Source organism: Cetorhinus maximus, chromosome 13, assembly GCF_964194155.1.
Source record: "Cetorhinus maximus chromosome 13, sCetMax3.hap1.1, whole genome shotgun sequence".
NCBI classification, from domain to species: domain Eukaryota; kingdom Metazoa; phylum Chordata; class Chondrichthyes; order Lamniformes; family Cetorhinidae; genus Cetorhinus; species Cetorhinus maximus.
The window spans coordinates 21,404,430-21,427,864 of NC_135891.1; the positions used below are offsets into that span (position 1 = coordinate 21,404,430).

General features: G+C 39.6%; 1 protein-coding gene and 1 non-coding gene across 4 annotated transcripts in view; one reads left to right on the top strand and one right to left on the bottom strand.

Annotated features, from left to right (window-relative positions):
• Positions 1–1,013: 1,013 nt before the first annotated feature.
• dlgap4b (discs, large (Drosophila) homolog-associated protein 4b) overlaps positions 1,014–23,435 on the bottom strand; it is a 251,462-nt gene continuing 229,040 nt past the window's right edge. For all 3 annotated transcript variants that reach the window (XM_078555086.1, XM_078555089.1, XM_078555088.1), the window contains 5 exons: positions 22,324–22,415; positions 18,559–18,977; positions 14,931–15,022; positions 8,683–8,835; positions 1,014–4,811 (listed from right to left, as the gene is read on the bottom strand). In XM_078555086.1, coding sequence (XP_078411212.1) covers positions 4,593–4,811; positions 8,683–8,835; positions 14,931–15,022; positions 18,559–18,977; positions 22,324–22,415 — 975 coding nt within the window. In that variant the 3' untranslated portion in view covers positions 1,014–4,592. The remainder of the gene's footprint in view (positions 4,812–8,682; positions 8,836–14,930; positions 15,023–18,558; positions 18,978–22,323; positions 22,416–23,435) is intronic.
• On the top strand, positions 20,542–20,648 carry LOC144689283 (U6 spliceosomal RNA). Its single transcript, XR_013578618.1, has one exon. It is a non-coding gene; the product is annotated as a U6 spliceosomal RNA (small nuclear RNA).

The window sequence follows — 23,435 nt, forward strand, 5'->3', positions numbered from 1 at the left end:
TGTGAAGAGATGATACACAAATTTTTATTTTATTTTTGTTCATGAGCAATGCCACAGAAGAACAAAATTTTTATAAAAAGGTTTTCAGTAGTTAATATACTTCATATATTGTGGGTACACAATATAAAATTTTCCTCAAAATATGGTAATTAAATTGTAATCAATTATTTGATTAAAATCAAGAATTGGTTAAATTGGTGTACAACTAATTGGAAACATTGGCATTCAAAATGTGTTCAATCTATTTATAACCATCCTATTAAATTGTCCGTTATGTATATTGCTGAAACTCTGCATCCCAGACAACAGTCCACAACTGCATTATAGTAATGTTTACCATATTTATTATTTTTTTTTGCTTACCATATTTATGGTAGATCACTGTCAAATACTGCTTAAGTGCAGTTAATGTTAAAATTGATTCAATTATTATCTTATCCAATTAGTGATTACCTGTGGAAATTGATAATTATGGGGGAAAAGGGAAAATCAGTTTAAGATTATAATCTGTTACACTGGGGTGAATTTGATGAGAACTATTAGTTAATTTATAAAAGGGATGTCATAATTTTTCAGTAATGAGTAAATAGCAACACTGAACTAATCAGTGAAAGTTTTTATTTGATGTACACACTAGCCATTAGATTTCCCCTCTAAAAATCCAGGTACACCATTGTTTTCTAACCCCAAGAATTTGTACAAGAGCAGCATCAGTTCTAACAAATCCTCACCAAGGTGCATCAGCTCTAATATACACTATATTTTCCCCCAGAAGTGTTTACATAGGGAGATAAATTCATAAATTGTTCAGATCCTACTGATTACCTCTCTTCATGAAACTGTACTGAGCAGTTGATTCTGCATGCATTACAGCTTAGTAACTTGCACCTCTAATTGGCCACATTATAAACAGACAAATTCACCAAAGCAGGAATTTGTAACAGATTAACTGCTGGAGAATGAACTGTTAAGTGGCAATTAACCCAGTAACAGATTATTAACAGACAATAATGTAGCATGACAAAAATTGCAGCCTAGACCACAAAGTTTTATAGAAATTTTATCATGATACAGAAATTTTGCTTCTCAGGTGTTGATAGAAAATTCTAAATGGTACCTTCCTCTGGGAATGCCTATTTCATGCTCTTACAATTTGAAGTATAATGAATTTAAATAATACGATATTCAGTTTTAAAACATTAAAGTGTGCTGCAAAGTCTGGTCCTCGGACATCTAATGCACAACGTTTATCAGCAGTATTATTTACAAACACTCCTCATAAAAACATACTCAGAGCAATTCATCGGTTAGCCCTTATGCATATTGTGGAAAGTCCTTACTGTGCATCTTGTTGAAAATGTACAGCAGAACACTTCAAAAAAAGTTGTGAACTGCCTAGGCTTGACAATGCTGACCTAATTGCATTACAATGATGTCGTATTTGCAGCAATGATTGTCATATTAAAATAAAGTGCTTATGCTGAACATACTGCAATCTGAAATTAATATCCATTGTAACTAACACAAAGGCTGAGATAACTTACAAGCCTTTCTTGCTTGCATTGAATCAAAACACATTGAAAAATATGAATCAAATCAGGATAGTGTCTGGACTTTGATAACACCTATTATTCTTATTTTTTATTTGAAAGTCTGATTGGAGGCATGTTTTTGGCCTTTCATCTAAACTTGTTTAATAGGATTGCACGTGTCAAATAGTTTATTACTTCTTAAAAAAATCATTCATTGGGGATGCTGGCATCACAGGTGAGGCCAATATTTATTGCCCATCCCTAATGCCCTTGAGATGCCTGCTTCCTTGAACTGCCACAGTTCATGTGCTACATGAGTATCATGTGAAAATGTCTTCTGTTCTGCAGTGGAAGTGGGTGGAGTGGGGGAAGAAATTGAGTGATTGAAAAGCATAAAGCGCCAGTTAAAAAAGGAAATGCAGTCTAGGTTAAAGGCTGTACCTCTTTTTGCTGGTCTACTAAAACTGTACTACTTGAGGCAAATATAAGCTTTGCAACTTCTTGTGCTCAAGTTCAGGCATATTGGTGCTGGGAAATGGAAGACTTTCAGACTTTGTAATTCAGTTACAGCATCAGGCAATTCCAGATCAGAGAGACACTATAGTTCCTTTGAATTTGTCCTAATAGTATGCAAGAACCCAAATCTTAAGTGGCTCAACTTCTTCAACGTGCAATCTTCTTTCCTTAGTACTTCCTGATGGCCAGTAGTAAGAAACAAAAGATTATATACTATTTTACAGAATTTCCTCTTCAATCATTGTCAGCATACAGATTCATTAAAGGCACCAATTAAATTGGTGTATATTTAAGATTAACTTTCATACCGAGACCAGCTAAACATTTCACTTAGAACCATCAACAATGGTTAAATAGACTATACTTTCATCCCACTATTCTAGGTACAAGTAAAGCCAAAGGTAAAAGGAAGTGTCACAACCAACATCACCCAGTACCCACAAACTCAGTTGCCAAAGCCTTTCCGAAAAGTTCATTCTGGGTTGTAGTTACAAAGTTACATTTTTTTTTTCAAATTAAGATGTGTCATTTACAATCACTGTGATCTCTTACTTCAGATTATACACAATGTTTGAGTATCACATACTTCTATTGAATACAATTAAAGCAGACCAACAAAAATATTACCTTGATAGTACAGTTATGTAAATTAGGAATTATTTGTATTTAATCATTTTCACTTTCAGCCCCATGTATTGTGGAATGTGAAGCATCTTAATAACAGTAAAATGCTGTTCTAAAATGATTGATCCACTCCTTTGATATTCTTCAATTACAGCAAAATGCCAGCTGTTTAGTTTCTTCTGCACTAACATAGGTTCATATAAATTGGGTACCCAAAAGCTAGCCAAGTCTTATCAGAGCACAGATGAGGAATGTGATTGCGAATTGGTGCAACAGCTATCTTTATGTTAGAGACATCTGAGTCAGGAGGCACAGAGCTAGATACAGCATTCTGGGGATATTTTTGATAGATAGAAAATTATAGTGAGCATTATCTTTGTGAAATCATGGTACTCCATGGATATATATTTTAACTGAAAGTACCATCACTCCTATAAAAGAAAGACCATCACAAAGAAACTCAAGTCAGAAGGCAACTTTGCCCCCAGACATCTCTTTATGGAAAATATTTTTAAAAAAACAGTCCACCAATGATAGTTCAGTGATGAGTAACAAATCTCATCATCTCTAGTAAAATGTGATCTTGTCCTAATGCATTTAAACTTGGGCACAAATGCAGATAATCAATTCCTCAGATGGAAAAAAGCATGAGTAATCGTTCAAAGCAACAAATACAGATTTACCATAGTTGCATTATAACCAAACAAGATTTTAAATAGTGAATCTTTGAAATTAAAATCTTTTGTTCATGGGTTTAATGTTTAAGTAATGGTATCTTGAATGTTCAAAAGTTAATTATTTCTTTTACTAAAAGCCATTAAAAGAAACAGAATGAGAACATGGTTGACAAACATTTGGCAATCTTCTAAACACGACACTGTGCAACACGGAGATGAAATAATGGAGACCACTACACCATAGAAAGTATATTTGGACAAAAGCTATTAGGTAGTGCTTCTTTCACGTTTTTATGAATGTTCACCAACTTTTTTTGAACAGCACACTTGCACCTAACAGGATTCTTAAGTCAATCAAAACACTTAATGGTTCTCTCCATAATTTATCTTCATCTGAATGCTTAAAATCTTAACTAGTTATCTACATATAAACAACCACTTTAAGCTACTACTAGATTCAGGAAGTAATCATAACAAATGAGACAAATACTTTAAAATTTTGGCTGCAAAATCCAAGAACACATCTTAAAAGGTTATTACCAGATCAGTTTTGACAAAACCTTTTTTGTTGTATGTGCTTGTTTCATAAAATGGTTCTGAATAATTTTTGTGTCACTTCTGTACATTTGAAAAAATGTGAGAACATTGAAATGCTCTATTGCTTTGCTCTACTGAATGGTAGAGGGGTTTTACATCATTTTACAGCAGCACTCCAAATTTACAGAGCCATTGGAAGCATATTCTGAAAAGCTATCATTTTTGCAGGTGAACTACTTGAACACATTCCTTAGAACAAAAGTAGCAATAACCCAATAAAATTGAGCTCAAGTTTTGTTATTCAAAGAAACTTCATCTTCCTTCAAATTTTCAACAGTTAAATTAATGAAGAATTGTTGATGTACTTTATCCAGTCCTTTTCCTGTATACGCTAGAGAAAACACCATTTGCTATTGAGGCATGAATGATACACAAAGCAATTTGATAACTGTACAGAAAAATTGACTGTGATGGATAAGACAAAGCCATGCAAATGATAGAGAAGCATGGCAACCAATATACACACTGATGAGATCAGATTTAACATTTAGAAAGAAAGGGTTTTAATAGTCTTCTGTTGAATAGCAATGCCATATATACCAATAAACATTGCATTGCATTACTTGATGCTAAATGTTGCTTGTAGAATAGCACAGACTGAAGTTTTAAAATTAGCCCAAAACGTATACAAAAGATCTACTCCAATTCACAGCCGGGTCTGTGCTTCAGGAACATATATCTCAATACTATCTGCGCTCTCTGTTGCAGAGTTCTGTCGTACAGATGCAGCTCGCTTAGCTGCCATTAATCGCTTACGAGCTTCCTGGCGCTGCTTGTCTGCTGAATCAGTTAGTTTCTCACGATTTAAAGGAGTCTTGGCTTTTGCTGGTTTCTTTGGCACGGGAGGGGGCAGCTTTTTCTCTTCCTTGGGGGAAAAAAATATAAATATTAGAATGGGTGCTGTTATCCAAATCAAGCTTACAGTTTGCTATGTTAAAGGTTAACCAGGATTTTTGTATATTTCCTAATTTTATTAGACTCAGCTGCTACCAGAAGCAATGAAATCAGCAGCAATTCTGTAATATAAAAGAATCAGTGCCAAGGAAAGCTGAAGCAGCAAGCACAACCAAAAGCAGCAAGCACAACCAAAGTTGGTTGTTTCCAAATGCATTTCTCACTGTAGTGTCCCCCATCCTCACCCTATCTCAAGTATAGGTGGGAGCACCACCAATACCAGAAGCAAAGGCAGAAAATAAACAATGCCACCACCAGGTAAGACTAGGTAGTGAAACTGCTTTGCTACCACTCATCTACAGACTTTCCCCAGCAAAACTGTAGCTATCCAATTTTGTACATGAGGAAAACTGATTTTGTGTCATAATTTATTATGATGCACTTGCAATACAAGTTTGATATTGCAGCAAAATAGTTCCGGTTTTGCACGAATGATCAAATAACTGTATGCAGTACAAATCCAGTGTTCGGCCCTAACCTGAGTTAAACAGTAAAACACTTCTTCCTAAGGTGTCTCATTTAATTTTGCTCTGAAGCAAGGTCAGAACCAGTCTGGATTTAGTCTGCATTACTACTATAACTTGCATTTCTATGGTGTCTTTAACATAATGAAATGTCCTAAGGTGCTTCATAGGAGCATTATAAAACAACATATGACACCAAGCCATGTAAGGAGATATTGGGTCAGATGATAGGTATGTCTTAAGTGTCTTAAAAGGAGGAAAGTGACATAGAGAGGGGAGAGATGTAGTGAGGTAATTCCAGAGTTTGGGCCAAGCAACTGAAGGCATGGCCACCAATGGTGGAGCAATTATAATTGGGAATGCAAAAGAGGCCAGAATTAAAGGAGTGCAAATATCTTGGGGAGGGGGTGGGGGTTGGAGGAAATTGCAGAGTTGGTGAAGGGCAAGGCCACAGAGATTTTTGAAAACATGGATGAGAATTTTAAAATCAAGACATTGATCGACAGGGAGCCAAGGTAGGTCACCGAGCACAGAGGTGATAAGGGAACGGGACTTAAATGTTAACTGCAAGTTAATACATAGGCAGCAGAGTTCTGGATTATGTTTTGGAGGATAGAATGTGGGAGACCAGGCAGGAGTGTGTTGGAATAGTCGAGTTGAGAGGAAACGATGGTACGGGATGAGGGTTTCAGCAGCAGATGAGCTGAGACAGGGTGAAGTCAAGCAATGTTACAAAGATGGAAATAAGCAGTCTTATTGATGGTGAGAATGAGGATGGAAGCTCATCTTGGGATTAAATGTGACAACAAGGTTGCTAACATTAGGCTCGAATTTACTCTCGAGGCGGGAGAACAAAGTCAGGACAATTCCTGGCTCTGCAAACCAAACAAACTTGGGAGAAAGTGCCCCGAAAGTTCAGATATTCATTCCAGTGGTTGGAAGGGCCTGAAATGGGAGACATGCCCACCACCCCTAGAAAGAGGAAAAGGGTTCAGAGGCAGCTGGTGTGGAGGCAGGCTTGGCAAAAATGCCCATCTCAGTACTCTGGCATTATTTAAAAAAGAATAAAAGCAAAAACAGCCCTCATCAACCCCCTAAATACTCATGTCCCAATCATGCCACCTCATGCCCCTCTACCCACCCCCATGGTCCCTCATATCCTCCATGCCAACTTATGCCCCTCCACCCATCCCCCAAGGCTCCACATACCCCATGACAGCCTATGCCCTCTCTACCCACCTCCCATGGCCCCTTATACCCTCCATGCCAGCCTATCCTCCTCTACCTCCCCATGGCCCTTCATGCCAACCTATGCCCCTTCACCCATCCCCATGATCCCTCATACCCTCCATGCCAGTCTATGTTCACTCATCCATCCCCCCCATACCCTCCATGTCAATCTATGTCCACCTACTCCCATGGCCCCCATACACTCTATGCCAACCTATACCCCCACTTACCCCCATACACTCCATGCCAACCTAACCCCCATAGCACCTCATACTCTCCATGCCCTTCCAACTATGTCCCTCCACCCACGTCATGATCCTTTTTAGCCTCTATGCCAACTTTGTGCCAACTTATGCCCCCCCACCCACCATCTTTTGCTCTTACATCCTCCATGCCCACTCATCCAGTATCCACCATGGGCAGACCTCAGGACCCACCCAGGGCCTCAAAAAGTTTCGAAGTGTCTATTGACGAATTCACTGTTTTAAAAAAACGAATTAAAAAAAACCCATTCACTACATTTAGCCTCCCTTAATCCCTTATAGGAACAAACATTTGTATTCACGGTCCCACTTCAAAGACTTCATAAGTGCTTGGTGCTGTCAATCAAGCTGCAGAAATAGAAGAGGCCAGGCTTGGGACTACTGGATTCGGACCTCTGGAGCCATTTTCAGAAAGAGAGATAGAGCCCCATCTGCGTGAAAATTCAGGGCCTTAATCTCAGACTGTTGCCCGGGAGAGGGATGGAGTTGGTAGCTAGGCAATGAACTTTGGAGCAGCCATCAAAAACAATGGCTTCAGTCTTCCCAATATTTAACTGGAGGAAATTGATGCTCATCCAGTACTGGATATAACTGTAATGTTTATGCCCTGAGGTATTTCAAGTGCCTAGCATTGAAATAAAAACAGAAAATGCTGTGAACACTTCAGATTGATGCCCTTTCTGGTTCTGACAGTCATTGACCTGAAATATTATCTCTTCCACAGATGCTGCATTTTCTGTTTTTAGTATATAATTTGTCTTTCAAAAAAATGCAAAACTTGAAAATGCAAAACTCAGGAGTATGGGATTAATTGTGACATTTTGATCAGCTGTACTGTTAAAAATAATTATTCAGTGGGTATTATACCACACCTTTAGAAACCAGGCACCTAGTATGAAAGACTTCTGTGCAGATAGGATGAAAAATCATGCTATCAACCCAAACTATTGGTTTTCAATTTCACAAACAGGTTAAAACATAGAAAGGGAAGCTAAATGGTGATTTATTTAAGAACTCTAGATGTAAACTATTTTGCCAGTACATAAGTATCCGGCCAGTAGTTATTTAAATAACGAAAGAAAGCCTTGCATTTATATAGCACCTTTCGCAACCTCAGAACATTTCAAAATGCTTTACTGTAGTCACTGTTGTAAGAAACGTGATAGTCAATTTGCATATAGCAAGCTCCCAAAGACAGCAATGTGATAATGACCAGATATTGTATGCTAGTGATGTTGATTGAGGGGTAAATATTAGCTAGGATACCAGAGATAACTATCCTGCTCTTCTTTGAAATGATGATTAGTAGCTTAGGCCTGGCATCCAGTAATGAAGAGGACATTGCTTTCTTTTTGATCACCAGTTGACCAAGCCCATAACTTGTATTAGCTGCACATAAACCGAACATCAATGCAACCTAAAATAACAATTCTTCTCTGTGGTGTCACAGTATGGTATTCTGTAAATTAACGGCAGTTTTTTTTGGCAAACGCTTATTAGTGCCATATGAAAGTCCTATCTTTTCATGATTTGAAATGGGATAGTTATACAACACCAATAATGTCCGGTGATTTATAGTGTAAACTAAGCTAATTTCAAGACAAACCACAAGTTTCAGTCAACCCACCCACCTTTGCCCTGAAATTAGAGGGACACACAGACCAAGTTAAACTCAAATGTACATATTCATTTGCAGTTCTTTACACCTACTAAAACATCTATTATAATAAAATGCTATGGAGTATTTCTTCACAAAGAAATATTACTGCAGTCTTCCATTAGTTTGTTCTCATTCGCCAAATTATTAAATAAGGCTATAACTTACCTTCTTTTCTGGTATTTCAACTAGTTGCCAGTCATTAGTTTTAAGATGATAAAGTTCATCAAACTTCAAGCTAATGTCTTCAATAGAAAGCTGCAGCATATCCCAAAAGCCAGCTAAATCTTGTGCAGTCGGTCGTGGGTTTGCATTTTGGTTCTACAAAAGCATAAACAGCACAAGTGACAATCAAAATTATTAAACAGTCCTCCTCTCCCGTTTCGACAGATTTCACTTTTCCTTTCCTGACTGATGCTGCAGTGCAGTGCTATGAGCAGTGTTTCAGAATAAAGGCCCATTGGGCTTGCCATATTTTACAGACCCGCCCCTGCCGCGACAGGGCCATAAAATTCCGCCCTTGGTGTGGGTATAAGAGAATTTGATTGAATGGTTTTGCACTCAAGTCAAATCTGTCCTCAGCATATATTCATACTTGTGCTTCAGCATAAGAGGGAACTGTGCAGCATTCAAGAGAAGTAAGCAAAGCTGATTTTCCCCTCCGTAGCCAGTGATTTATCACAGAATCTCAGTGCAGAAGAGGCCAGAATCTCAGTGCAGAAGAGGCCCTTCGGCCCATTGAGTCTGCACCGACATGTGAGAAACACCTGACCTACCTACCTAATCCCATTTACCAGCACTTGGCCCGTAGCCTTGAATGTTATGACGTGACAAGTGCTCATCCAGGTACTTTTTAGAGGATGTGAGGCAACCCGCCTCCACCACCCTCCCAGGCAGCGCATTCCAGACCGTCACCACCCTCTGGGTGAAAAAGTGTTTCCTCACATCCCCCCTAAACCTCCTGCCCCTCACCCTGAACTTGTGTCCCCTCATGATTGACCCTTCAACTAAGGGGAACAGCTGCTCCCTATCCACCCTGTCCATGCCCCTCATAATCTTGTACACCTTTATTAGGTCGCCCCTCAGACTTCTCTGCTCCAACGAAAACAACCCAAGTCTATCCAACTTCTCTTCATAACTTAAATGTTTCATCCCAGGCAACATCCTGGTGAATCTCCTCTGCACCCCCTCCAGTGCAATCACATCCTTCCTATAATGTGGCGACCAGAACTGCACACAGTACTCCAGCTGTGGCGTCACCAAGGTTCTATATAACTCCAACATGACCTCCCTACTTTTGTAATCTATGCCTCGATTGATAAAGGCAAGTGTCCCATATGCCTTTTTCACCACCCCACTAACATGACCCTCCGTCTTCAGAGATCTATGGACACACACGCCAAGGTCCCTTTGTTCCTCAGAACTTCCTAGTGTCATGCCGTTCATTGAATACTTCCTTGTCAAATTACTCCTTCCAAAGTGTATCACCTCACACGATTCAGGGTTAAATTCCATCTGCCACTTATCTGCCCATTTGACCATCCCGTCTATATCTCCCTGTGCCCAAGATACTCAACCTCACTGTTAGCCACCTGGCCAATCTTTGTGTCATCTGCAAATTTACTAATCCTACCCCCCACATAGTCATCTATGTCGTTTATATAAATGAAGAATAATAGCGACCCAGCACAGATCCCTGCGGTACGCCACTGGACACTGGCTTCCAGTCAGTAAAGCAACCTTCTGTCATCACCCTCTGTCTCCTACAACTAAGCCAACTTTGAATCCATCTTATTAAATTACCCTGTATCCCATGTGCATTTGCCTTCTTTAAAAATCTCCCATGTGGGACCTTGTCAAAGGCTTTGCTGAAATCCATATAAACTACATTAATGGTCATCTTTAAAATTATTAGGGTGAGTGAGGAGAGTAGGAGAAATTTCTTTACAAAGATTTATTGGATCAAGGAATGCTTTGTTACAGGATGTGGTTGAGGCAGCAACCGATAGATTTTTGGTTAACAAGGGGGCGAAAGGTTATCGGCAGTAGGATACAATGAGATCAGCCATATCTTATTGAATGGCAGAGCAGGCTTGAGGGGGTGAGTGGCCTACTCCTACTCCATGTTGGTATGTTGATTACGTTTTTAATTTTAATATTTGAGGTTAGCTATAGCAGCCTTACTCTTTCCATGAATCAAGGAAGTCAGGAATCAATCAGGGGATTTACCCTCATGTCCCTAACTTAGGATGTAGGTTACTGAATCTGTTCATTGAGCACTCGGTGTCTGTTGGTTTTATCCACTCTGCATATACAATACTTAATTCAGCACAAAACCTCTTGGAATAACATTTCTCTATTCAAATTAAGTGATCTTTGACATATCATGGATAACCTAATCATCCCATGGATAAAGTTAAAACAGAAAAAAAATCCCCCTTTCTGACGACATAGCAATCCTCCACAGCATTGTCAGCCCGTTTTCGAACTAAAACTTGTAAACTGAAAGCAAAGCAGGATTGCATCACCATTTTCAAAATAAATCCATCCTGTGATTAAAAAGTAGTTTGAATGTGTAATACCCAGCATTAACAGAAAACACTTTATGCTTAGCAAAAGCTCTTGTGGTTAGAAAAGCTAACAAAGAACTTCAAAATGAAACAATGAAGAATCAATGCATCTAACAATCTACCTACATTCATTTTTCACATGCCACAAATAACATTCCCAAATAGGGCTATTCTGGAATATGAGAGATCTGGCCACTTAGGTATTAAGGCAGGAGGAAGCTCCGTTTGACCAAGTTACGGTTAAGTACCACAATTATCCTGTAGGGGGTCACATAATATACTTGAAGTCATGGAAAAACTGTTACTGTGGAAAAGGCATTTCACAGAGGAAAGAAAGATGTGAATGTACAGAGATCATTCACTGCAGCAATGTGAAGTATAGGTCAACAGTCTCAGTAATCCTTTTCCTCAAAGTCTGTACAGGAAGGTTAAGTTCCATTGGTTACAAGTGAGCGGCTGGAAGCGAGGGTAAACCAACCACCCGGCAGCCGGTTGGAGGGAAGAACCACGACGATGTCAATCACTGTGAAAAGATGAACCAGTGGCATGTTTTATTTGTATGTTCAAAACTTTTTTTGAATTAGGAATAGTGAGCCTGCCTCACAGGAAAAGAGCATACCATAGAATCATGGAATAGTGCAGCACAGGAGGCGGCCGTTCAACCCATCTATCTGTGCCAGTTGTTATTGTTACTCTATAGTTCTTGCACCTCTCAGTAATTTCTTTGCAAGTCAGCTCCTCTACCTCCTTCCCACTATTTGGTAGCCCTTAAAATACGTCAAGTAGTGCAATAACATCTTTATTGTTTCTTAACTCCAACTAAATGGATTCTCTCTTTTTGGCACTTGTTCTGCTGACTAAGTATTAAATATATGTTAATTTCATGACAATTTATGCAGAACAGGAAGAGGAAAAAAGTGCTGGATTCTAGAGCTGCTCTTCATGTCAGTTAACAAAAGAATTAGAATTGTCGCCACAGCAATTTTCCATTTCTGTAATTTCATATTAATTACAGGCTCAAAGTGAACATCCCCAATGCCACATTCAGATTCCATGTTGAGATGGATTACTTTCTAATCAAGGTCCATGAGAACCACTGGCAGCATCAAATTAGCCACTCACTGCACATCCTGCCCAAGTCACTGACTTCCCTCCATCCCCGCAAAACCAAACAATAATGAGAAAAGAGGAGTGTATTCTTAATGAGCCATTAACCCAAACAAAAAAGAAGTCTGGAAATATATAGTGTAAATTGGCAGAAGCCAACCATATAATCCTTTGATATGGAGAGGGAATTCATATAGTTGGAAGATTATTTGTGTTTGTCCATTTGCTTGATTATTTGATTCATGCATGGCCAGTCAAGGTCGTTGAATTAAATAAAATATACTATTTAAAAAATTGATTTTAAAAAAATTACAAATATTTCTGCACTCCCCCACATTGATTTCCTGCCCCAAGCTTCCAAAATTTGTTACCTCAACCAAATGGCCATTTATCCTGCACGATAAGCCCAAATAAGAATAATCAATGGATTCCTGTCCTCACCCAGAAACTGTACAGAATCATAGAAAGGTTACAGCACAGAACACAGCCCTCCCTCACCTTCTCCTGTATTCCTGCACATTTTTCCTTTTCAGACACATTGCAACTCCTGCCGCTGACTGGAAAGGCATCAGAAACAGTTGCGAAAACACACTCAGCCCCACAATGTTGCTGCTGGTGCATGTGCAACTGCTCCCAAAGCCTTTCCAGTCAGCAGGTGTTTGGATCTATCAAAAGAAACAGCGAATGTAGATCCAAATTGCATTGGATCCTGCAATACAAGCATTTCCAATGGGAATTCCACTGTAGCATTTCAGGTTGGCTCTGTAGTACATAGAACAACAGAATCCCAGCAACAATCCATCACAGTTCCCAGTCTGTGATGAGATCATAATGTTTGAGATTTTGCGAGTGTTAACCCACTGGTTCTAGCTTAAGGAGTTAAGGTTTTGTGTGTGGAGTTTCTCGTCAAAGTACTTATTTATTTTTAACCAAGAAGTGCTCGTAATCTAAATATTACAATCAATTCTCCACATTAGAAGTTGAGAATCTCATTTTTTGAAATTTCCTGATTATGTATCTTCATCGTTGTAAATATTCTTCGCTGCAGTAAAAGGGAGCAGTTGATACATGATAGAACGACTAAATACAAGAACTTGCAATTGGTTAAGGATGGCATAGACCTAAAAATGGATAACTTGAACTATATTGTTAGTCTGTGTGAAGCCAGCTTATTTGTTTTAATGCACACAGCTGGCACTCTGACATTACAACTGCTGCTATGCATGTCCAAGAAATGCTCTCCCTAGTGTTGTGGCACAAATAAACACAACCTTTCATATAAGAATCAAATTCCCTCTTTAATGCCTCGATTAAACTTGCCTCCAACCACACTCTAAGGCAGTGCATTCCAGATCCTAAACACTCACTGCATGAAAAGGTTTTTCCTCATGTCATCATTGCTTCTTTTGTCAATTAGCTTAAATGTGTTCTCTGGTTCTCTATCCTTCCACCTATGGGAACAGTTTTTCCCTATCTACTTTGTTCAGACCCCTCATGATTTTGAATACCTTTCACAAAACTCTTTTTAACCTTTTCTTCTCCAAGGAGAACAGTCCTAACTTCTCCAATCCGCGTCCCTGGAACCATACTTGTGAATCTTTCCTGCACCCTCTCTAACGCCTTCATATCCTCCCTAAAGTGTGGTGCCCAGAACTATACACAATACTCCAGTTGAGGCTGAACCAGTGTTTTATACAGATATCACGTAACTTCCTTGCTTTCATACTCCTTGCCCTTATTGATAAAGGCCAGGATACATACACTTACTTTGCAGCAGGTTTCACTGAATGACAAGTTACAATGGGAATATTTGTTGACTTTTCCCTCCTTCCTAGCCCAAATTAACGAGGCAGAAATTCCCTTCCACCCCCAACCCTCTGCTGAAATTAGTTAATGCAGTATAGAACAAAGATTTTCTTGCTCGATATGGCTCAGTACCACGCTGGGTGTGGAATTTACCTACTGAGCCAATGGGATCATGTTGGAGTTGTATAGAACCTTAGTGAGGCCATTGCTGGAGTACTGTGTGCAGTTCTGGTCACCACATTATAGGAAGGATGTGATTGCACTGAAGGGGGTCAGAGGAGATTCACCAGGATGTTGCCTGGGATGAAACATTTAAGTTATGAAGAGAAGTTGGATAGACTTGGGTTGTTTTCGTTGGAGCAGAGAAGTCTGAGGGGTGACCTAATAGAGGTGTACAAGATTATGAGGAGCATGGACAGGGTGGATAGGGAGCAGCTGTTCCCCTTAGTTGAAGGGTCAATCATGAGGGGACACAAGTTCAGGGTGAGGGACAGGAGGTTTAGTGGGGATGTGAGGAAACATTTTTTCACCCAGAGGGTGGTGACGGTTTGGAATGCGCTGCCTGGGAGGGTGGTGGAGGCGGGTCGCCTCACATCCTCTAAAAAGTACCTGGATGAGCACTTGTCACGTCATAACATTCAAGGCTACGGGCCAAGTGCTGGTAAATGGGATTAGGTAGGTAGGTCAGGTGTTTCTCACATGTCGGTGCAGACTGGATGGGCTGAAGGGCCTCTTCTGTACTGTGAGATTCTGTGAAAGCCTATAAACAATGTTCCCAAATCATTGAAGTTTGGCAGTTGCTATTATTGCTATTGCACTCTGAATTAGGTATTGTAAATGACAAGTCATTTAGTATTCTATCCTATTGCTTCCAATTAGAATGCATGTTAATAGTTATTATTAATTTGTTCCTAATAAGCAAGATGCATATACCAGATTTTGTTCGCAGAGACCATGGAACTGCTGCAATTTCTGAGACATCAAAAGCTGTGCACTTCCTACTGCACTCCGGATTTTTCCTAGGACTAAAGAAAAAACAAATGAACATTTTCCATGTGCAGCCCTAACTATATTCTGAACCATACTGAAATAATTTTATCCTGGACAATGAATAAAGAATAAAGTGAAAAATCTGAAGGATCAGGCAAGAAAACGGGCAAGTCAAAAGGAATTAAAATTATTTCCATGAGTTACCTAGCTGTAGCAAAATGTAACTCCCTCAGTTGAAGTTTTCTACTTTTTCCCTTCTGAAGGCTAGTCACCAATTTCTGCTGTTCTACCTACCTTCCATTCTACATAGCTTCCTGTTATGTTCTTTTCAAATGTACATTAAAATACTAAACATCTTCCTGTCACTTCCTGCATTGTGTTAGAGGATGAGAACAGCTATGGAGTAGTTCCAGAAATACTCTTCATTCCTTCAGCCCTATGCTTAGACCTGAAGACATCACCTACTCAATGGCAGTTGGGGTGACACTGATCCAGGTTCCTTCTAGAGAAAGTGAACACAATTGTAAGTAATCTGAACCTGAGAGTACTTAGTAGTATAGTGCAATAGTGGTGAAAACAAACAGTAATAAATAAATACAAAGACAGTACTAGTACCAAACTACTACCATCTGCAAATTATTTTCTTGCCACTTGTGCAATTAAGATCAAATACATCTAAATTTTCAAAAACAGTCAATTAAAAACATTAGTATCAGCTATGAAGAATGTCCAAGTTTTTGCAGTGGAGATAAAATCTAGCATGCAGTTGCCTAAATATACCCATGTCGTTGATCTCTTTTCAAATCCAAATTCTGCCTGTGGGCAGCAGGATTCCAGAATGGAGAACCAGAAATTTAATTTACAGTGCAGGTACACAGTAGTGTTAACAATTTTGATCTTTACCATGGAAAAACTATACTTTTTGCACTGATTGTAAAAAGGAAAATAAGTTAAATGCTTTATTTAATCTATAATATATTAATACTATAATATATACTAAATGTGAACTAGGAAGTCTAACTTTCCATATTGTCTTGTTATTGTGTCAGACTTACACAAGTGAATATTGTATTATAGCATTTGGAAGAAAAATCTAAAGGAATAAAATTCTAATAATAAAGCTGCTTGTAATAAATTTATACCTGCAGAAAAATACAGCAAGCTACATTATATGAAAAAATTCAGTAATTAGGAAGGAAATGGCAGGCTGGCCTTGATTGCAAGGGGATGAGAATACATAAATATGGAATTTTTGCTACAATTGTATTGGCTTCGGTGAGACCGCATCTGGAATACTGTGCACAGTTTTGGTCTCCATACCTAAGGAAAGATATACTTGCCTTGGAGACAGTACGGCCAAGGTTCACTAGATCAATTCCTGGGATGAGGGGGTTGCCTTACAATGAGAGGCTGAGTATAGTGGGCCTGGACTCTCTGGAGTATAGCAGAATGAGAGGCGATCTGATTGAAATGTACAAGATTCTCAAGAGGCTTGACAGGGTGGACAGAGTTGTTTCCCCAAGCTGGGGAAACGAGAACATGGGAAAATGCATCTTTGGAATTGTCTACCCCAGAGGGTTGTGGGTGCTCCATTGCTGAGTATATATTCAAGGCTGATGGAATTCTGATCTCTTAGGGAATCATGGGGCTGAATTTTTTGCCTGTCGGGCAGGCAGGCCCGACCCAATCTCCGACGGGCAGGGAACTGATCCTCACTGGAGAAGCGGGCCCCACCGCCATTTTAAGTGGGTGGGCCTTCAGCGTGACATCCGCCAGGAAGTGCTATGCACTTCCTGTGTGGGCGGGGGAGGGATTCCCCAAATGCGAGAGTGCGCTCTTTCGCGTATGCGCACCAAAGAGTGCACGTCTCCCTGAGGCTCGGTGCTGCCTCAGGGAGATCGCTGAAAGTTTTTCAAACTTTAAAAATAGAAAAATAAAAAAATCATTAACATGTCCCCCGAGATGGGACATGTTAATAAATTGCACAAAAACTTTAATAAACTTTTTAAACACCGACATGAAACCTCATCCTGCCGGTGGATGAGGTTTCATGTTTTTTCAGAAGCCCGCCGGGGCTCCTGGCCTGCCCACCAATCATAAGGTTGGACGGGCAGGACCTTTAATTATCCTGTCAATGGCCTCAATTGGCCATTAACAGTTCAGCAGGCAGACCCGCCTTCCTGAATATTTAAATGGGGCGGGATGACGTCAGGAGTTCCCCCCGACATCATCCCACGTCATTTTCACGTCAGCCAGTGGGCCCCGCCCCCTTCTCACTGACGGAAAAATTCAGCCCATGGAGTATGTGGAGCAGGTGGGAAAGCAGAGTTGATGTAGATGATCAGCCATGATTGTACCGAACAGCAGACAGAGTTGAGAGGCTGAATGGTCTATGCCTACTCCTATTTCATATATTATGCTTCCATATCCAATTCTGTCAAGAGTGTCATGAGACTTTTGACTTACAGGGAACACCATAGCTGAACTCATTCAGTCCAATGCTCAATTCTGGCATTTCGTCGGGAGTGGAAGGGGAAAGCTGGGTTTATTGACCAGCAGTGGAAATTCTGGTTCATGTTTCCCTCATTCACTCAGGGTTGAAGCCAGTTGCATTGTTTCTTTTGGTGGCGTAGTCATGATTAACTCATCACAGATGTGACTCTAGAACCACAGCAATGTGGTTGACTCTTTAAAAATGCCCTCCGAACAAGGGCAATTAGGGATTAGCCAGCGACGCCCACATCCCATGAACAAATAAAAAAAGATCAAACCTCGGACCTTCCTCATGTACTTCACGTAGCTATGTACTGTGCTGGGGGGTGCTGGCAAAGCATCAGGAAAATCACATTTAAATTTTAATTACTTAAAACGTACCATAAAAACAAAACAAAACCCACAATCAAGCAGATCTTTATTCCCACTCTTAAGAGACCCAAGTCTGGTGCATTAAACAGGACATTTCCATAATAATTAAAAATAATAGGATATTTCCTTACTTCGTGTTCAACTCCGTCATGAAATATAATTGGGCATGATAGATCACCAGATGAGAAAGTGCTTGAGGGGAAGGGGTAGCAATTTAATGGAGTTATCAAGTTCAGTGCAGGGAATGGCTTAGCCTTCCAGAGTCTGATATTCCACCCTAGAACCCCAATTAAAGGTACAGTACTGCAGGACAGTTTAGGAAAAAAACAGTGGAAGCATTTTGGTCTCATGCACTCAAGAATAAGGATCTTGATTTCAAGTGTGAACTATGGTAACTGACATCCTTTTAATTATGTTGTGTGCTCTTTGAACAAAACACTTTGGTTAGGATTTGTATCCATTCAGTCATGTCCAGCATCACTTCAAAACAGCCTCTTCTCATCTTGCTGGTAACATTTAACATTTGCTATTTAAATATATTCACAGTTAATAAAAAATCAGAAGTGAACTTCAAAGACAGTTTTTAAAAAACTTGGGCTATAAAATGGAGTTTGATGTAAGGACTATATAACCATTTTTATTTAATTTAGTGAATTCTAATAATAATGATATTTGGAGGGGAAGTATTATTTTCTTGTCAATGTACCTTCTTCAGATAGGTTATTTTCTTTGGTTTCTTTCTCCATTTGATGACACCATCCTTCCATTCTTTCTTTCTCTGCTTGCAACAGTTTCAAGAACCAGTAACCATCCCGGCGACATGAAGTAGCATGTACTGGTTCAACAGGAAGATTGTTAGTAGATTCTAACCATGGCTCCGGCGGTGGTAAAGAGGATGGATCTAGGGCTGGATCTAAGTTATCTCCATAAGCAAAAGCCTTATTTTTTGTCTGGGAGCTTTTAGCATGCTGCCGTACCGAAGGTTCAGGGTTTGAGGTGCTGTGATGCTGAGTTGAATCTGAAAGCTGATTGCTTTTGTCCTGGGATCCTGCAGTAGAATTACTACATTCCTGTGTATCAGAGTCGGTTTCTTGTTTTGACGTCATGCTGCTGGAGCGGCTTAAGCTGTTTTAAATAACGAGACAATGTTTAGAATTTGGTCCTCCTTTTAAGTGAGCCAACTGCAAAACGCAATGCAAGCCTATCTCAAGCAAATGCGTCGTAAAGGATTAACCTCCATGAAACACTATCCCACTGAAATACACTGAAACAGATGACTTGTTTATCAATGCAACAGAAACTGTGCACAGATCCTATCACATTACAGAACAAAAGTTTGCATTTATTTTTCTTTAAAATTAAGATAACACTCCTTGAAACATTGAAGAATACAGCCATGCTAATCTCTCTCATTCTTAGAGGAAAGTTTAACTTTCACAAACAGGTTGTTGCCACATTTAGACTATACCACGACCAGGTCAGTAATTTGCTCTCTCAGCAGTGGCATAGTGGTATCATCACTGGACAAGTATTCCAGAGACCCAGGGTAATGCTCTGGGGGACCCGGGTTCAAATCCCACCACAGCAGATGGTGAAATTTAAATCCAATAAAAATCTGGAATTAGAAGTCTAATGATGACCATGAAACCATTGTTGATTGTTGTAAAAACCCATCTGGTTCACTAATGTCCTTTAGGGAAGGAAATCTGCTGTCCTTACCTGGTCTGGCCTACATGTGACTCTTAAATAACTGCTGAACAAGGGCAGTTAGGGACAGGCAATAAATGCTGGCCTAGCCAGCGATGCCCACATCCCATGAATGAATAAAAAAAACCTCCATTACATAATGGACCCATTTTCAACTGTAGACTTAGTTACTTGAGCAAAGGAGACAGCACCGACACAAAATATTCATGGATTAATATCTATGAAACACTGTCCTGCTAAAATATACTGAAACAGATAAGCCCTTCAACCTTCGCATAAAAATTGAAATTAGCAACGAGACTCTAAAGCCAGCTTCAAGCCAAACTGTCAGGTCAGGGCAATAATGCTTTTTGAAAGATAATAGATTCAGGAAGATGCACCTTAAAGAGGAATTCTCTGTCGCCCCAAAACGTGGCCACTGCAATCAGACTTCCATTACTGGATTTACTTAATCAGAATCTTAACACATACAGGTACACTTTATCCATTTGCTTGTTTTTGTTTAGTGGTGGACTTATCAGGGCCTTTTTAACATTTCGAACACTTTTACCTTAGTGAGAAATTCTTTTTGGTGAAAGTTGTGCACATTAACACAAAGGATACTTAAGAAAAACTACAATGGCATATTTCTTCCACACACCTCTCCAACCTGTGAGATGATATCCTATTTATATGTTTACAAGTTAAATGTTCGATAAAAGGTGGCATCCAAGCTGTAGTGCCTCACCAAAATAGCCAGATCACCTTATGTTAGTGAGTATTCAATCAGCAGGCAAAAGGTGAAGCTTATTATGAGCACACTCAATATCAAGAAGTGCATGTTTCCAATGAGACAGGGAGGTGTCAGCTGTGGCTCAGTTCATAGCACCCTCGTCTTTGAATCAGAGGGTTGTGGGTTCATGTCCCACTCCCGGAAACCAAGAACTGTGATTGTACTCGAAAGAGTTGCAATCTGTGACTGTTGATAACTCGAAAGAATTTTGTGCTCGCTTCGGCAGCACATATACTAAAATTGGAACGATAGAGAAAAGGTTAGCATGGCCCCTGCGCAAGGATGACACGCAAATTCGTGAAGGGTTCCATATTTTGGAGTTGTCAGCTGTGGCTCAGTTCATAGCACCCTCGCCTTTGAATCAGAGGGTTGTGGGTTCATGTCCCACTCCCGGAAACCAAGAACTGTGATTGTACTCGAAAGAGTTGCAAATCTGTGACTGTTGATAACTCGAAAGAGTTTCCAATGAGACAGGCTAAATTGAATTCAGTGAGAGCATTGGCCAATTACTACCCTTCCTATTCCTCAGGCTACATGACATCAGTTGCAGCAGTGGCCCATTATCCCGATGAAGGTGAGATAACTCAGTGTAGAAGTGATTGAATCAAGACTTTTCTAATCTACTGATTACAGTGAATTTCAGAATTCTGGGGCTCCTTTGATATTGCTCAGAATTATGGTGTACAAATGCAGTCAAAAGTTTTCATTCAACATATTAAGTTTTGAAAAAAGACACAATGGAATAAGACTGGCAATTTAAAAATTAGTCCTCCTTCTGGTTGTTTAATATTATCCCTCCAATTTTTTATCTTTATATTTCTTCGCTTTTGATAATGCTATTTGAAAACTGGCTGATGCTTGAAGGGGAGAGAGAGGCGCTCAAGTAATCATCCTACAATTTTCAGAGTTTGGTTATTGCCTCATAAGCTCATCTTGATTTCAAGGCATGGTACACTTTCAGCAACCCACTGACCACAAGCCAATAATATTGGTGAACCTTTTGAAAATATCTATATACTATTTATGGAACAAGGTAGTGAATATTTACTGTAATCTTTTTCAATCAATCCTAATATAACCATGTTACAATGGAAATCCCTACAAAGCAAGTTCTCCTGGCAACAGTCTGAGATTAAGCCAGCCTACTTGTAACCTCTGAACTCATTTTTGTCATCACTAAAACTGCCTATTTCTTTCTCTGTAACAATACCCGACTTTGCCCTGGTCTCAGCTCACCTGCTGTTGAAATCCTCATGCCTTTGTTACCTCTAGACTCAACTATTCCAGTGCACTGTTGGCTGGTTTCCTACATTCTATCCTCCATAATCTTGGTCATCCAAAACTCTGCTACCCATCTCAGCTCAACAGAAGAACTGTTCTCCCCTATCACCCCTGTGCTCACTGATCCACACTGGCTTCTGGTCAAGTAGTGTCTTGATAAAATTCTCATTCTTGTTTTCAAATCCCTCCATGGCCTCTCTGTAATCTCCTCCAGCTCCACAACCCTATCAGATATCGGTGCTCCTCTAAGTCTGGCCTCTTGTGCATTCCCGATTTTTATCACTCCAACATTGGTGGCTGCGCTTTCAGTTGCCTGGACCCCAAGCTCTAGAATACCCTGCCTACACCTTTCCACCTCACTTTCCTCCTTTAAGACACTCCTTAAAGCCTGCCTCTTTGACCAAATTCTTGGTCATCTAACTTCAGTGTCACACTTTGTTCATAATGCTCCTGTGAAGTTCCTTGGGGTATTTCATTACATTAGTGGTGCTGTATAAATAATGCAGTTGTTCACTATACCAGAAGTCAAAGAGGAAGGATCAGACAAGCTTGCTCAAAAGAAAGACAACATGGAGTATTTCCAAGTAGTTACAGAGTACGAGTAGAAGTGCCTTGGAGAAGGTTAATCAGCAAATGGGGTGGAATGTGCAGAAATGAAGACGGTTTTAAGGAGATTAAATCTATTCATTTGGTTGAACTAATTTCACTCACTGCCACTCGTCTTCCACTTGTATTCCAATAGACTGGAATTTGTTGATAAGTTGAGAATCTTGTTCCTTAATTAAGTTCTGGGAACAGTCAACCTAAAAAGAAAGAAATCTCTACAAGTCAATGATAACATTTGGCAATTGTCTATTCCATTTTTTCCTGCAATTATGTTTGAAGCATTAAAACAATGTAACTTGCTTTTAAACGAACCACACTAAAACTCGTCTTATAAACCAACTAAAAATCTTACATTAGGAAATGAATACAGTGGTCCTCTTCAGAAAAGTGCTAAACTGATATAGCCACCTTATACAATTACTATCATTGGTCAGTACTGATTTAACTGACAAGGAATGTTTCAAAATTTCCAGCATGAATTAATGCACCAACAGTTGAGAAGGCTACAGGTTTATCTTATTTTATATACCTTTGTTTGGAGATCACAGAAAAATATATTACTGAGACTGTTTTGGTGGGAACAACCTGTTAGAATGGCAGGATTTATAATCTTAAAAATGCAGTTATCAACTGCAGACAATGCTGACTAACAGTAGTATGGCACAATGACTGAAGGAACAGCAACTCAATGTGTACGTTAAGGGATTGCACACAAGAGAAATCACACTCCCAATCTTGCTTACTGGAGGCATAGAATTAGAAAGCTAAAACGTAAGGGCAAAAATAAGTATTTGGACTGTCAAAAGAGGACATGGAATTACTGGACGAAAAAGTGAACACTAAGCTGAAGAACCTTTCCCTAGGATAAACAACAGGACAACTGCTGTTGACAGAAGCATTTTTTTGAGGTACATAACCATAAAATAAGTCCGTATAGAGTCCAGGCAAAGATTTGGGGTGGGGAAGATAAGGAGGGAAAAGTACTGAGACATCGCATAGACTGCTTGGCCTCTCTAAAGATGAAAGATGCTAGACACTGGCCCACCCATATTTCCCACTTTTGGATAATTTTGAGGAATACAAATAAAGAAGGAACAATGCAAGATAAAACAGGAATGCTAAAAATAGTAATATTTGATAGACCTTTTATTCTTTGAAGTACAGCAAAAAATACACTTTGGTACATTAGGTAGCTGAACAGTGAAAAAGGTTATATT